Source organism: Megalops cyprinoides, chromosome 6 (assembly GCF_013368585.1).
Source record: "Megalops cyprinoides isolate fMegCyp1 chromosome 6, fMegCyp1.pri, whole genome shotgun sequence".
In the NCBI taxonomy this organism is placed as follows: Eukaryota; Metazoa; Chordata; class Actinopteri; order Elopiformes; family Megalopidae; genus Megalops; species Megalops cyprinoides.
Genome location: NC_050588.1, coordinates 19,779,048 through 19,795,204, shown reverse-complemented (window position 1 = coordinate 19,795,204; position 16,157 = coordinate 19,779,048). Strand labels below are relative to the sequence as shown.

Below are 16,157 nucleotides of genomic sequence, written 5' to 3'. Positions count from 1 at the left end.
TCACTGTAAGAGATAGGGATACGACTCGCATAGAGAGGGTTCACACCAGAGAAGCCATGGGTTTCCTGAGGGACAGACACCCACACACATACAGTCGCACACACAGAAGAGAGGCACAAACAGCAGGAGGATTTTCTCAGTGAACTCCTCATACGTACACAGTGGCACACTCGATTGTGTGGAGTACAGGCTCTGTTCATTTCAGTCAGACACAGCTGACACCAGGCCTCTCTTCTAATGACAAGATTGCGTTTTAAGGCTCCGCCTTGTTTTGTGACCTAGAAAAGAGCCGCTCAGGAGCAAGGAGCAGTGTTGCAGAATACAGAAACGCACAGATCAGTCAAAGCCATCCTGGTGCCTGGTCTGATAAAGTTGTGTCACTCACTGACCTCTGACCTCACTAATATCGCTGAAGAAAAAGAGGTCAGAAAATACTGCTTTAAGTAGCAACTTGGCAGACACAAAATGGTAGCATTTTTTGTCTCGGTGGTGCTGAAATATTTCTTGAGGCGATGAAAAAATTGGCAGCAGGCTGTTGAATGGAATGGGAAGTAATGTCTGATATTACGATCATTAATCATTCTTTATCTAAGATGAAAAAAAATCATACCAATATTCTATGCTTGATTTTCCTCAAGAAATCTACCTTGTAAGACATGCGCAATCCAAAGATTTTGTTTTTTGTTCCAGTGCTTTGAACGGTTTCTGATATTGACAGTGTTTGTGTGCACATGCGCACACTCATAGATAGGCTAAATGAGATGAGTATCTATGAAATTAATATTTTGTATATTGTATTATATATTACAGAAAGAGTACATGTGTTTCCAGCTCTGCAGCTAAGTTTTTATTTTTTTCTGAAAAAAAAACAAACAAAACAATATATTTAGATATATATGGCCAGTGGGGAATGTTTTGCAGTGTTGCAGGGAACGGTTTCTATGGAGACCATTTGGTAACGTTGAACTCTGCCTGCACATAGACACCATTATTGTGAAAGTGTTCCTGATCAGGAAAATCAACTGAATTAAATGCTGTTTGACACATGTATGCTTTAAGTTGATATTTTTTAAGAGGCCAACTTTTTTTAGCCAACTGATGGTGAAGATTTAAAATAATTCACTCTGATTATTACTATATGACATAGCCTAGAGTTGATGATAATAATTATTATTATTTAGTTTTGACTAGGTAAATTAAAAGTTTCTGTACAACTTGAGTGGCATTTGCCCGTGCTCATACTTTCAGTTATTGTGGAAAAATGGAAAAGTTCCTCCTCTCTGTCCTCTTTATTAAATTTGAAAACAGTAAATGAATATGCTGTTACAATTCCAGGATGTAAATTGCATTTTTTTCTTGTTTCGCGATGTTAATATTGATGTAAATACAAATTTCTATTTAAACATTTATGGCCTTTTGTTTTTCTTTTGTGTATTTGCTTTGTTTGTGGTTACACACACTAATGTTACTGAGAACCAGCCAGAAATCTCTTAGAATTTTGTATGTGTGGTGCCTCTTTGGCTCTCTGATGCCGTAGCGAAATCATAATTTAACCACAACAGTTACATTAGCTGGCTGTGTAGGGATTCTGACAGCTACACTGAGCTTTCAGAAACGTCCTTCTACAATTTTAACATTTGTAATGCATACACTTATTTAATGGGGGTTTAAATTGAATGAACCATTTTGACTGAAGCCCTTATTCTTGTCTACTAATTTATATGCTGAAATATGTTACTGACATTTTGTTGCAGTGCATTCAGTCTGTTTCAGTTGTGGCACTGATTGTTACACTGGCTGTGTATCGCATTGACACACTTGTTGCTAGGTACTGTGTTTTTGATAAGCAATCATAGGCATTTAGTTTTGTACACTGCACTGGGTCAGCAGAGCTACTAGCAATTTTGAAGTTGCTCTGGATAAGAGCGTCTGCTAAATGAATACATGTGAATGTAAGCTCATGTACTTAAGGGCTAGGGGACTGGTTAGAATGTGATGCTGAAGCCACATAACGCCATCTTTTGAAGTTTAGCACTTATACGCTGTCATTTAGCAGGCGCTCTTATCCAGAACGACCTCAAAAGTGGTAGTAGCAGTGCTACCCCTATTTCCACAACATTAGCCAATTATAATACGAGTATTTGTTTTACATCAGTCTAATTATTAACACAATACTTTAGGAAGGTTGCCCAAATCTACGAGATGTTAAATTAAAATATTACTATACAGGTTGTTTCACTCAATGTGCCGCGAGCGTTACAGTGATTTACGAGCAATACAAAACTAACGCTCATAATTTGTGGCAGATTACTCCTGTCACTAGTTGTGATAATGAACGCTCCTCCCTTGTGCTCCTACCCGGTAGTGATGTCAGTTCCCGGTGAGAGTTAAGAAACGTGGCCTTTGTTAAAGGAAGCGCTAACAGCTGACGGGCTAACTTACTGTATTGTTGGTGCACCTACTTGGTGTACCCCTCCATATCGCGCACTTTGACTCCAGTTCGATATCTCGCCGGCTACACGCAAATATGGCTGATGTCGACCCAGGATTGCCTTTACCAACTGAAACTCAAGATCCAGCAAGCGTTGGCAATGATACTCTGTCCAATGGTACCGATGCCGCTAACGCCACGGTAGCCAAGTTTGTGTCAACACCCGAAGGAACGGCACTGGCATATGGTAGCCTGGTTTTCATGGCTCTGTTGCCTATCTTCTTTGGTGCCCTGCGCTCCGTCAGTTGCGCCAAGAGCAAGGTAAGTTACAGTTGCTAGTTCGGTAATTTAACTAGTTCGTTGAAGAAGAAAGGCAGTCTGTGGCGATAAAAGGAGCTGGTGGGTGGGTGATTTGTGGAGAAGGAACCGATGCGGTGATTTTTTTAGCTAAAGTGGTGTAGACCCCATGTGACAGTCATTTTACGCAAGAAAGAAACCGTTAGACTATTGTTAGCCAACTGGACCAGCTGAATTGGTTCATGAAGTTTCGTGTGTTGGCTAGCTAGATATTATTCATATTATGCTTGATGTGATCCAGACAATGTGGTGTTAGGTGATGTCGCTCTATACTAAATTAACGTTTGAAGGTATAGTTCGCCAGTGCAAACGAATGCAGGCAGGTAACGTCAGCTAGCTGGCCACTTCGGAGAAGGATGCATACCTGTGTCGGCGCAGCTGTCAGCCGAGCAGGTACCTTTAGCCATCTTTTATGAACGAAGAGCTGTTCAGTTAGTCGCAGCAACAACCTCTGTCGCCAGGATCTTTCTTTGCCACCGTTCTCGGCGTGTTGTCGTATTATTAGGGGACATCAATGTAGCAAGTTAGCGCTGCTTGCGGTGAGTTTTTGGTTAGATGACAGTTCGCGAATAAGTATGTAAACGTGAAAGGGGAAAGTGGTCGCCTTTCTTTGCGCGCTGCCGGGATTACCTGCCCTGAACAACTGTACGACACGTTAGTTTAATTGTGTAATGTAACACGTATTACTGAACACGAGCGTATTTCGTGTAACAGTGCATGTGATACGTCCTCGGATCTTGGTGGTGGATGCTGCTGGAGGCGGTCTGAGTTGAGCTCTTAATAGGTTTGTAGTGAAAGCTCGGGGTCAGCTTTGTACACGACCTGAAATCATCTCGCTTCTCATCCTTCTGCCCACGCCACGCCCCCACAAGCAGCGGTGATGAGAGCACTGTGGAGAATTGAACGTATCGCAATGTATGGCATCTTCCCCACGATTTTCCCGCTGTGATTATAGCTAAGTGTATGTAAGGTCAGCTACCTATGTAGCTAAGTAATGCAAATCTATATGTTACTGAATCAATGAATGAATATGATTAACTCACTTTAAGCACTGTCCTGTTTTCAAGAGCACCGTGTCGCATGTAGTCTTGAAATAGGGCACGCCGTTCGGCATGTATTCACTTGTTCGAATAGCGAATGGATGGGCCGTTATTGTAGTAAATGGGATGAGCCATCCGACCTATGGCTTGGTAGATCCGTGGATCTTCAAACCATCACGCATTAAACCACAACATGCGTGTAGCACACCGCAGATTTTTGTTTGTTCGAGAGATGACGTGTTCAAGTCTAGCGTTCCTATCCTAGTTCTGCGCGTGAGAGCAAAGGCCTACAGACCAAGATCATCACTGCCTTGGTCAAGAAACCTGAGAACTGAGATCAGTTTTATGCTAAGCACGTTTTCGTTTCCTCTTTGGAACAGAAATGAACAGAAAGCTGTCATGCGCACATGGCTTGGTCTTGTAGCATTACATTGACCTGTTTTAGGAAGACTTTCTAATTTTATGTGCAGGCCCAGTGGGGTTATATCTGACGTGAATTTGGTTCCCGCAGTCTTCGGTTCAGTGAAGAGAGATGAATCTCATTTCATTACCTCTTTTCTGTTCTAAAAATAACTGAGTGTGTGTGCATGTGTTAAAAGGTGAGAATGTGCTTTCACAGGTACCAGAATAGACAAAACTCAAGTAACTCTTTCTGTGTCAGTTTTCAAAGAAAGCATGAGCGTCTTAACTAACAGACCTCACTTTTATCTGTTGTTTAGCTAATATCTTTCAACCTGCAGAAACAGATAGTTACAGATGGTGCTGTCTTTCATTGCACAATCTGTAAATCTTGGCCCTGGGAAAACCGTTAAGGACGAGAGCAGGCTGGAGGGATGCACTGTGGGACTTCAGTCAGTCGGTAGTTCTGTGAAGGATAAACAGGTGCACGTGTTTAAAACCTGCTCTGTGATGATCTGCACTACAGTCCCTTACATCATTGCATTAATTTAAGATGCCTTTATCCAGTGTGACATGCATAGCTTTCTCGTTACAGATCATCCATTCATACAGCTTGGCAATTACTGTTGCTGTTCTTAAAAATACCCCATATAGAACCTGCTGCTGCCTTGGTATGTGATGATGCACCAGTGCCCACTTTAAACTTGTCCGGTTTTCTTCCCAGAATTCCTCAGACATGCCGGAAACCATCACCAGCCGAGATGCTGCAAGGTTCCCCCTCATCGCCAGCTGTACCCTCTTTGGATTGTACCTGTTCTTCAAAGTAAGATCCTTGTATAGCCCTACCCTCCCCAGCTACATTCTGATTGGGTGGCAGTGTAGTTGGGGAGGGGCTGGAGTGAAACACCTGGGCCTTATTTGTAAAAATTGTAAGTGTACTGTAGGCTGAAGAGTAAACCTTGGGTGTGGAAATCAGCTGCAAAACAACACAAGTTAACAAGTTAGGAGCACCAACGCTGGCCACCTTCAGAGAGCTAAAAGTTATAGAAGGAATGAAGGTGCTGGTCAAAGAAAGCTTGCAGTGCACAGTAACAAAGCATTAGTCAGAGTATATCCATCAGAGTGGTCAGGGATTTAGTTTCAGAAAGATTTAATCTGAGAGTCAGTGACCTCACAGATGCAAAGAAATTATAATACCCTTCTCAAGTCAGAAGTGGTCTGACAATACTGTGAGACTGGACAGAGCATTTTTATGATCAGAAAAAGGGAAAGCATAGTTTAAGTTCTCTCTGGTATTTTATTAAAATACAGTGTTTTGACCTACATGGTCTTCAGATTGTTCTTATAATGAATCTTTTTGGGAGCATTTAAATGGTTCTTTTTTTCCTGTTTCATTGCCCTCTTTTACATTACACCTTTACTGAGTACTGGATGTGTGTGTATCATTTTCTTTTCTCTACTCTTTTCTATATTTTTATATTCATCGCAACTGAATGTATTTAAATGATGTATTTTAGAAGAGTTGGTAAATATGTACTTATGTAATCAGGTTTACAGAACACTCAAGTGGTGGATAATGCAGTGGTAATAATCACAAATGAGGGAGCAATTTAAAAAATAACAATAAATAATCCAGTGCAGATGAGGGGAAATTGAGGATTGAGAGAGTTTCCTCTCTGCTGAACAGAACTAACTTTCTGGGAAGATTTGAAGGGAGGAGAGACACTTGTCTGTACTGGGAAGGCAAGGTCAGGATTTTGTGTTCATTGCTTTCCTAGCAATGACGGAAAACGCACTGTATTTCGCTTGAGAGTTTGTCCTAATTCTTCACTGCAGGTTACCTTTGGGAAACACTGATTGGTGCAGCTTTTAGGCAAGAAAACATGAGCCTCAATAGCTAGACTTTAAGCTCATTAAAGCTGGGAATTTTTATGAATACGGCCCCTGATATTTAGCATTAGCGAGAGAAATTCTTTTAGTATGTGGTGGTTCATTTCACTGGTCTTTATACCAAAGCCTGTGCATATTCTTATTTGTTTGATGATAATGGCGTGTTTGTTTTATTCTGCTCCTTATTTAAACAAGGTGTTTATCCTCTCCTGCAGATATTTTCTGAAGAATACATCAATTTGCTGCTGTCAATGTACTTCTTCATACTGGGGATTTTGGCCTTGTCCCACACCATGAGGTGAGTGTGCCGCCTTCTGTGTTTCTCTCCTAACTGGGTTATTTTACTGAAGAGGTTTGTGTGAACACCTGCTTCGTGGCTCTCTGGGCTTCTCTCACATAATGTGTGCTGTTGTGCTACCTGTCTGCTCTCCAGAAAAGGCAGATAGGTGCGTGTGTTCAGAGCTATGGGTGTTTTACTACCTCTTTGGTGCTTTTATAGAGCCTGGGTGCTAGTCTGTAGCTAACGCAAGCCTCTTTTCAGTTTAGTGCCATCAGCTGCCCACATTGCTCTGAGTGGGTCCATTTGCTTTGCTCTCCATGTTGCTCCCCTGATTGTGGGATCTTGTGTTCGTCTATTCCGTATTTAAATTCAGCTTATGGAACACCATGTGTGATGTTCTCGCACTTTATTTACTTCCTGTTAACTGTTCAGCACAGCAGCTACAGTCAGCTTGGTAGGAGGTACTTCCTGTTAAAATGTGATCCTACTCCAGAGCGATGTCTGTAACGGACCCTCTCTGACCCTCTCTGACGTCTCTCTGTCTCTCCCACAGTCCCTTCATGAACGGGCTGTTTCCTGCCAACTTCCCCAACAAGCAGTACCAGCTCCTCTTCACACAGGGCTCCGGGGAAGGCAGGGAAGGTACGTCTGCCGCCCACTCCGCTGTAAAACCCTGCCTTACGGGGTCTCCAGTAGGGCTGAGTTTACTTAGATTGGCTGTAATTTGACAGTCTGTGAGGATGCAGTATGAAGAGAGCTAATTATGTAAAGAATTATGACATTGACATGCATGGAGACATGACTCTGTGGAGTGTGTATGGTATTGTGTTGAGCAGTGTTCAGTGATGACCCAAAAATATTTCCCTCCGTTTGCCTTTGCCAGTGCATTGTTTTCCAGAAAACAAGAATGTTTCATATCAAAAGTCACCTCACATGAACATGATAATGTGACACAGCTTCTCCTTTAGAAGTTTTAAAAATACAAGGGTAGGGATTAAAAATATCTATATTTTGCTAAAATGTCAATCATGTAACGTGTCAGGTGTCTGGCTGGTTCTCATGCACCATCCTCTTCAGCATTTCAACCTGTTTGGTAATGATGCTGCTGCAGCCATTTTTCAGCTTGAGGTATCCTGGCATGATGCCAATGGTGAAGAGTTTACCATTGTATGATCCTCTCCTCTTTGCACAGAAATCGTCAACTACGAGTTCGACACCAAAGACCTGGTGTGCCTGTGCATCAGCTCGGTGGTTGGAGTCTGGTACATCCTGAAAAAGGTAAAGAGACACTGACTGATCAAAGGAACTTCTCTTGATACAGAATATAGAACCTGTATTAAAGACAAGGTGGTGGAGTGAGTCTTTTTGAATAATACAGACCTGTAGTTGCAAGTGCCAGTTTTCAGTGTTGTTATGACAGAATTTGACAATGTGAAAATCCAGAGAGGGCAAAGTGTAAAGGAAATGGTCAGTTTGACAGGCACAGTGCTACTATAAACAACTGTACACAATTCCATCTTACGGAATGTAACCAGTTATGATTTGATAATGATAGATGAATTTGTGAACAATTGTCATCGTTCCAATGAAAGATACTTTAATTTCAGTTTGAGTTTGTTTGTATAACATATAGAGTGGCTAGAGATAAAGAATTGAGTTGTGTATGGGGTATCATTTCTGTCCAGCTTTTATATATTCTGCATATCAGTGTTTGTTTTGCTGTGGCAACACAAATGTATATTTGCCATGTCAATAAAGCTTATTCAATTGCATAAGGTTCTTAAGCTGTAAGACAGCTTATTGAGCAATAGAGTTGCTTTGTAGCAAACGACAGGCTGTGTGCACTCTTTACCTCTTAGTGTAACAGCTTATCACTTTGTGTTCGTCTGGCAGCACTGGATCGCCAATAATCTCTTTGGCCTGGCGTTTGCTCTGAATGGTGTGGAGCTGCTGCATCTCAACAACGTCAGCACCGGCTGCATCCTGCTGTCGGGCCTCTTTGTCTACGACGTCTTCTGGGTGAGTGAGCCTGAAGCTGCTCTTGCTGGGTCGCCCTTTGACCCCACAGGTCTCCAGGGACTCCACGGGTCTCCAGGGACCCCACGGGTCTCCAGGGGCTACAGATGCAGATTTGCTACATAGTTAAATTAATGTCAGTAATTAGTAAACACAATGTGATTGCAAATGAATGTGTTATGCACAGTCCCCGCTAAATAAACCAATAAACTAATCGTGGGTTATCCCTTGATTGCTGGAATCAGTGTTCCATGCCTATTTATTAAAATCCAATTAATTTAACCAAATACTTTTAATTGATGATGTTAGACTAGATGTTAGATGATTATGACTGTTATTATTGATAATATTCTCACTTTTACTGATACCATTATTATAATGAGTTTATATCCTTCCCTGCTTTTTGTCATTAATTATTTGTCCCTTTTATACGGCTGTCTCATGTGTTTGTTGTCTTTTTTAGGTGTTTGGGACCAATGTCATGGTAACTGTTGCCAAATCCTTTGAAGCACCAATCAAATGTAAGTGATTTTTTTGCAGCACCAATCAAATGTAAATGGTGAAACCCCATGATCCTGAGATAGTGATCCTATGAAGTTTGGAGTCTGATGTGGGCTGTGGCACCATTGAAGCTTACTGTGGTAAACTGATACTGTGAAAATAGATAGATAGGATATCGACCTGTGTTTTAGGCTGTTGCCAATTTGACAGTGGGAAAGGATTGTAATGAGTCAGGGTATAACTCTGCAGTGTAAACGGCTATTCTCCTTTTATCCTGTAGACTCAGACTGGGCCATGTTTTATAGGAGGAAAAAGGTGTAATGAGCCAGCTTGAGTCTAGCTCAATTGGCTAGCTAAATTGGAAAAGGGGTATAAAATTCCATGTGTACAGTCTTATGCCTGAGCTCAGGATGTCCTGGTCTCTCCTGTCTCTCCTAGTGGTGTTCCCCCAGGACCTGTTGGAGAAAGGTCTGGAGGCCAGTAACTTTGCCATGTTAGGCCTGGGAGACATCGTAATTCCAGGCAAGTTGAAAATTTCGTATTCTGCAGCTTCTGTTCTGTATCATGCCCTAGACATACTCCTGCAACTGCTCCCCTTTTACTAGCAAGTCATCCTGAGATCTTCTGGTCTGACTCTCCATGATAGCTGTGGAGGAGTTCTGTACTTGAATCTGTGTCTGCTCTGTACTTCCACTAGAGGGTGCTGTAACACTACTGAATGAATTTTCCACTTTGAACAGTCCAGTACAGCCACATCAGCTTCCCTCTGTAGTTAAGGGTCCCTCTTTTGTTTTGATTGAATAACTTGCCAGTTATCAGTGGAAACAGGCTCCCTTAAAGTGTTCACAAACAGGCTGGACACACTGCTATGTGCAGCAGAGTCTATAGACATGATGTGCTCAATGATGTGTTGTAGTCATTAAACATCTTATATTGTTATGTCCTTTTTCATATTTTTAGGTATCTTTATTGCATTGCTCCTACGCTTTGATGTCAGGTGAGTAATAATTTCTTTCAGTACTGAAATGTTTGATGCTCCATTCCCAGTGCAGCAGTCCCCTCATAACCTCTGATTCTGTCCTCTGCCCCTCAGCCTGAAGAAGAATACACGGACTTATTTCTACACCAGTTTCCTTGCCTATGTCTTCGGCCTGGGGTTAACTATATTTGTCATGCACACCTTCAAACACGCACAGGTGAGGCCTTACCCCCCCCCCCCCCCACCCTCAACAAGACTCAGACCAAAGCACCTCGTCTCACAGTGGGGAGAGAGGGGTGTGTGCAAAGCATCAACCTCCTGTCCCTGGATTCTGATTGTCCCTGTCATTTCCCTTCCCAGCCTGCTCTGCTGTACCTAGTTCCAGCATGTATTGGGTTCCCTGTGGTGGTGGCTCTTGTGAAAGGAGAACTGATGGAAATGTTCAGGTAAAAGATGTTTTTTTTTTCTTTCTTTCTCTATACGAACCCTGTAACAGTCTGTGTCTCCTCTCCCTGGACGAACCGTGGAAGTTACCATTCACAGTGTCATGGCAGTGGTTAAACTTTTGTAATGAGAAGACATTTACCCAGCAAATTGCTGAGGTAGCTGAACAATCTTTCATCACATACGTATATGCAGATGTAAAATATATAATTTTGAAACAAAAATATAGATTAACAAATGATATTGATGCGTGTAAATCCAAAGCAAAAAGGGAAGAAGCAGCAGCAGTGTTGACAAGAATTGACCATTTAACTCAACTCCACTTTTACAAAATAATCCAAACGGTAATCAACACAAATCTAAAACAATACCAAGATCCTCCAGGAAGAAGCCAACAAGCAAAAAACAAAGACTCTTCTGCTGTGACTCTGGCAACAATTACCAAACAATGCACTGCGTAAAAACTGAAGACGAACCTGCGTATCTCGCCACTCCTGTGGTGACGTTAGTTAAAATCCAGATCTTGAATTTGTAATCCAGCATGGCATGTGTATGTGATGAAGTCCAGGTACCCAATGAAAGTACACAAATGCAAACACAGTAATATAAACGCACAGTATGGTATGAAAACTGTCTGTGAGCATTGCATAAACTTTCCTAGCCTGCCACTACTCCTTTCATACATTAGTCAGATCTGCCTCTCCCCTCAGCTCACATCAGAAAAATTCCCTATAGCACGCCGTCTGACATTAATGTGAAGTCCCTAAAGGGGCAGCATACACATCTCAAAACAAGGCCAGCACCTTCACAATACCAATGGTTAGAATGGATAATCTATGTATGCACATATGAATGAAAATAACAAACATGACAGCAGCTGTGCTCTAGTTCATTTCTTCTGATAATCATTTCATCATGTACACAGTACACCTCATGTGTCACAGCAGGACTGTCCCCTCCCCTTTATGAATAGGTCGATGGCTCGTGAGTGGAGAGATGCCGTTTCTTCATTGCTTTCTCATCACTGCTATATCACAAAATTCCGTGGTTTGGCCCCTTGCTATGCACACAATGCACAGATGCTCATTTTCACACGCGAATGAACACCTTACAAACACATATGCGCGCGCGGGCACACACACTCACTCACTCTGGTCATTCATACACCCCTTGTGGTGGCAACTGGAATGAGTGGTACGGTCACATCGTCACCCCCGCTGGAGTCCAACCCAACATGGGCAATGCCAATGTAATGACACAGAGTCATAATAATGAAATACTTACTTAGAGCCCAAACAAGAGTACAAGCAGTTACCCTGTAAGTAATGTGAATCCCTTTAGCGCTACCTGAGCACTATTTTTTTAACTTCCCTGGTATGTACTGTAAAAGCGGTGCCTGTGCAGTTACTCCATGCAGAGTATACTGTGCATTCAGTGGCTCCTCTCTGTAAAGTGGTGTAGCTGGATTGGCAGTATAGTACAGTGCTTTCTGCATTTACTTTTATTTTCTCTTTTTATGTTCTTTCTGTGCTTCTTTTTCCAAGCGGCATCTTTAAGCTCCTCTCCTTCTGGCCTTGCTGACTTCCTGTCTGCCCCTTTCCTCTCTCCTCCCTCTCTCCCCTCTCCTCTCTCCCTCTTCCTCAGTTACGAGTCCTCGGCGGAGGTCTTGCCCCACACCCTCCAGCCCTCCCACTCCCCCGCTGCTCCCAGCTCTCCTGCCAGCCTGGCTAACTCTGTGCAGCCCTCGCCCTCCTCGCCCTGCCGGCGCCGCCACACGCCCGCCTCCACGTAGGTGGCCAGTCTTTTGCCGGGCAGGTACTGCTGCCCTCTGTTACTCTCTGCTGCTCTGTGCTGGAGACGGTCTCTACAGCAAGGACATCTGGATACATTCATAAGGTTATGGGCACTGCTGTTGATCCCTCTGGAAAAGGTACATTACCTCAGCCTTGCCAGTGTAAGGCCAGCTGCATGCATGGCCTTCAGAATGGGAGAGCTGCACGCTTTGTAGCTGGTCCTGGATGACGATGTCCATAAAAGCTTATATAGAAACATGAAACCAGAGTGTAGCCTCAGGTGTTAGGCTCAGCTCTGCGGGTGCCTCCGGAATGTTCTCAGCCCTTCAGAGGGTTCTGTAAGTGCCTGCTGGACCTCACACAGGGCAATCTAGGGAGACCACAGCTCTGCCCTGATTGAAGCTTCTGATGTAGGTGCCACAACCCGCTGTTTCTGCTCCGTCCCTGCTAGCACCCACTCCCCTCTAGAGCAGCTGTCTCAGTGTGGAATACAGAGCTGGCACCAGGGGCTGTCCTCACTGCGCAGTGTCATTCAGTACAAGCCGTTAAAAAAGGACATGTCTGCTGTGTTTTTCTTCAGCCTCGTACATCAGGTGCAAAACAAGGGGGAGGGGGACAGATATACTAATTGTCCTCAGCATTTAGTGCTGCGACTCTTCTGTTGGTGTCTAATTGAAATGAGTATTTTTAGTATCGCCAGCACCATTTTGCACTCGATGTTCTTGGGCCTGTGTGTGGGCTGCATCTTGTGCGTGTGCCGCCCGCCTTGAGTGTGTGCATATGCAGCATACCGTGAATGTATGCGCTGTCTGCTGTGTGCGCGTACCTGTGGACTGCGTGCTGCCTGTCTATGTTTGCACCTGTTTGGGAATCTCTCAATCTTTGTCTTTGCACCAGGTACGAAGAATCTGCACCCAAGGTGGAGGCTCATAAGGAAGAGGTGGAGGAGAAGAAGGAGAAGTAGAGACTGCCACACACCACCTCTGTATATCGCCAGAGGGCGCTCTAACCACCGTGTGTGTGAAAGTGGCTGCTGTATTACATGACTGTATGACATTGGATGTTTATAGCATTTCAGTGGCTGTTTGAAGAATGAAAAGTCCAGCAATGCTTTGGTGCCTGTGTAAGCCTTTATCCTTTTGGTCCATAGAATTAGGATCCTGAATTCTTACAGGGTGAATCTGTAACTCAGTCCGTGTTCATGGTTAGAATTTTAAACTGTGTTTTTAAATTGTGTTTTGGGTGGAGAAATCAATCAAGTTAAAGCAAAAACACACCATGTATGTTCCTTGAGCAAAAGAATAATAGGGATGTGAATGATCAGTATGTGTGTAGGGGGTGATTGAGTTTACAGAGGACAGTAGTGATTCATTCATGTCTGCGTGCTATCTCTAAAGGCACACAGCGCCTTTGTGGTTTAGATATTTTTAGCTTTATTTGTATGAAGTCTGCTCACTAGGATTGCATAACAAATCTGCTCACAGACGTGTAGGAAAGCCATGTACATTTTCCTCTGGACCATGCCTGTACAGAACACACTGTACTCTTCCTGTAGTTGGAGGTGATGGGAGAGGAGGCTCCATAGCCAAGCTCTTTCTGAATATCGCTGACTTTACTGAACCAATCACAACTCTTTGCTCTCAACAGCAAAAGACTGAAAAGTTCATATCAGTAATCTCTTTGATGTTCCACCTGCTTTGTGGTTTACGGAGCCTGGCTGTCCCATAATGAGCATTTGTTACATTTTGAAAACTGCGGTCTCCTTGTCATCCCCTCACTCATTCAGGCTTCATGAGCCCAAAAGTCAGTGGAGCTATCATTCGTTGGCAACGATTCCCTGGTATTAACCAATCATTGTTTTGTAATGGTGAGAGGTTTTTTAATTGTTTTTAATTGTCTTGTTCCACACATTATGGGGTTTATGATTCCTCTATCCTCCATTACTAACCCTCACTATGTTAACTCTACTCCAGTTTCTAAATGGAGACATTTTTATTTTATTTTATAACTTAAGAATGTAGTGTAACACAACCCCTGACTACTTGGGGCCCTTTCATTTTTCAAATGCATTAATCTGAGTACTGATTGTATATGAGCACAAGAATCACTGCCAAGTACTGTAATCACTTAATATTCCCTCACAACAGCTGTGCCAAACCCACAGTGGAGAAATAGAGATTGTTTTTACTTCAGAAATGTTTGCTTAGCGAACGACCTTATCCAACATGTCATGCTTGCATCTTACACATTTGCACAGCTGTATCATTACAGATTAAGTACAGCTAGGAATTTACTGAAGTCATTCTGGTTAGGTACCTTGCTCAAGATTACAACAGCAGTGCCCCACCCAGATTTTAAACCTGCACCCTCCTGTTTCCAGCTCAACCATAAGGCTGTCTGTAAAGTGTTGGAACTCCTCTGGCTTGCTGAGTGTTGGTTGGGCTTAGCTCTGCGGGTGCTTCCGGAATGTTCTGGCCCTTCAGAGAGTTCCGGAAGTGCTAGCACAACCTCATGCAGGATCACCAGGGGAGACCATATCCCTGCTGTGATTGAACTGTACTGCTAAATTTCGTCCATCTATTTATATGTACTGAAGGCATAAATAAATGCATAAATAGACTTTTAAAGAGACAGGCAATGTCGGATCCTACTTAGTTCAGGCACAGATTCTCGGAGCTGCTGTGGTTTGCTGAAACAACAGCCACTGAATCTACCCACATTAATCAGCTGTCTGTCAGCATTGTGTTTATTTCTCTAAAAGAGAATTATATTTGTCTGATGTATCAGTTTTGCTAACATGTCCTGAATGAAGATTTAAAGTTTGAAAAGGGTAGAATTTGGGCATAGCTGAGTGGCTTTGGGTTTACAATTTTGTAGTTTTTAAAGCTCATCTCTTACCTGCTTTGCTAGGTGTACAATGATATGTCCCATTTTTTGCTTGTCAATGTTTGTTTCTGCCATTGTACCAGTGCGCGTGGAAGCTTGCTTCTTTTGTTGAGGAGCGGTTTTGCAATAAATGGTGGTGTACACCACTGTAGCTGCAATAAGTCTGTTTCTGTCTGTCTGCATTCTAAGTGGCACTGTGACATTGTTAGAGTTTAGTGGGGAAACACAAGCACCTACCCATGTAGTCTTGAACACAGAATACACAGACTGTACAGTAAGTTTGGGAAGTGTCACTATTTGAAGGAATTTACATTTGCATACACTTGCATGTCTATAAAAAAAAAAACAACGGTTGCAAGACTTATGATTTTAAGTTTGTCATTATTAAAGGTTAAATGGGTCCCTTGGTCCCGTGTTATGGTACAGTGTTAAAGTGAGCTGCTGGTGGTCTCCCAGCTAGCTTTATGTGTATCGCTTAGTGAACCAGTGAGAAAGCAGCATTTGTGTGGGCTGTGCCCCTGGAGTGGGGAGGTGGGGTGTTCTTCAACAGACTGTGAGGCTGCCCTCACAAAACTCATTGGTTCCTCCCAAACCACTCCAGTTCTGTTTTCCTGTTTCCAAAATAAACAAGCTCACTCATTCTTCTCTGCTTTCATCACTGTGGTCTGTTCTGGACTGGGTGGGGATGATGGCTTTAACCACAAGGTGGCACCACACTTTCAGTTATGATAGTGATGAATCCCCAGTAAGCCTGAGTCTGGCTGTAAGGCAATGCTGTCCAGTTAGAATTCCATTATTCTGAATGGCTGGAGATACTTGCATTTGTTTTTTCTTTGATTTGAAATGAATTACCTCTGGAACGTTTCTTTTGAACAGAAAGACATTCTTTAGTGGCTGCATTCTGAATTCCTTGCATTTTTTTGCACTGCAGTTCAGTTACCATGAGGCCGACAATAAAGTCACGTATGTGTTAATGCCATAATTTCATTTTGACCAAAGCTCTCTGCTTCACGTGAATCATTCAGACACACAAAGACATGTGCTTACATTATACTTGATGCTCACGGACAAAAATTAATAAGTTTATGCTGATTGTAAATTAGCAGGTTAGCTGTTATATTAATAGTTCTGGTACCTGTAT

At 42.8% G+C, this 16,157-nt stretch overlaps 1 protein-coding gene across 2 annotated transcripts; it reads left to right on the top strand.

Moving 5' to 3' along the window:
* The first annotated feature begins 2,394 nt into the window (after nt 1–2,394).
* LOC118779128 (minor histocompatibility antigen H13-like) lies at nt 2,395–15,202 on the top strand. Of its 2 annotated transcripts, XM_036531042.1 has the most exons (13): nt 2,395–2,752; nt 4,952–5,050; nt 6,333–6,415; nt 6,951–7,039; nt 7,590–7,675; nt 8,291–8,416; nt 8,877–8,934; nt 9,353–9,436; nt 9,875–9,911; nt 10,008–10,110; nt 10,254–10,339; nt 11,982–12,125; nt 13,028–15,202. In XM_036531042.1, the coding sequence occupies exons 1-13, from the start codon at nt 2,528–2,530 to the stop codon at nt 13,092–13,094; spliced, it is 1,287 nt and encodes a 428-aa protein (XP_036386935.1). In that variant the 5' UTR covers nt 2,395–2,527; the 3' UTR covers nt 13,095–15,202. The 2 variants fall into 2 exon arrangements, with proteins under 2 accessions (XP_036386935.1, XP_036386936.1); XM_036531043.1 differs by lacking the exon at nt 11,982–12,125.
* Nucleotides 15,203–16,157: the final 955 nt, after the last annotated feature.

Bases quoted from the DNA above. Each gene is read 5' to 3' on its own strand.
- LOC118779128 (XM_036531042.1), top strand. From the start codon at position 2,528: ATGGCTGATGTCGACCCAGGATTGCCTTTACCAACTGAAACTCAAGAT. The intron at 9,912-10,007 runs GTGAGTAATAAT...TCTGCCCCTCAG, and splicing joins CTCCTACGCTTTGATGTCAG to CCTGAAGAAGAATACACGGA. The intron at 10,111-10,253 runs GTGAGGCCTTAC...TTCCCTTCCCAG, and splicing joins ACACCTTCAAACACGCACAG to CCTGCTCTGCTGTACCTAGT.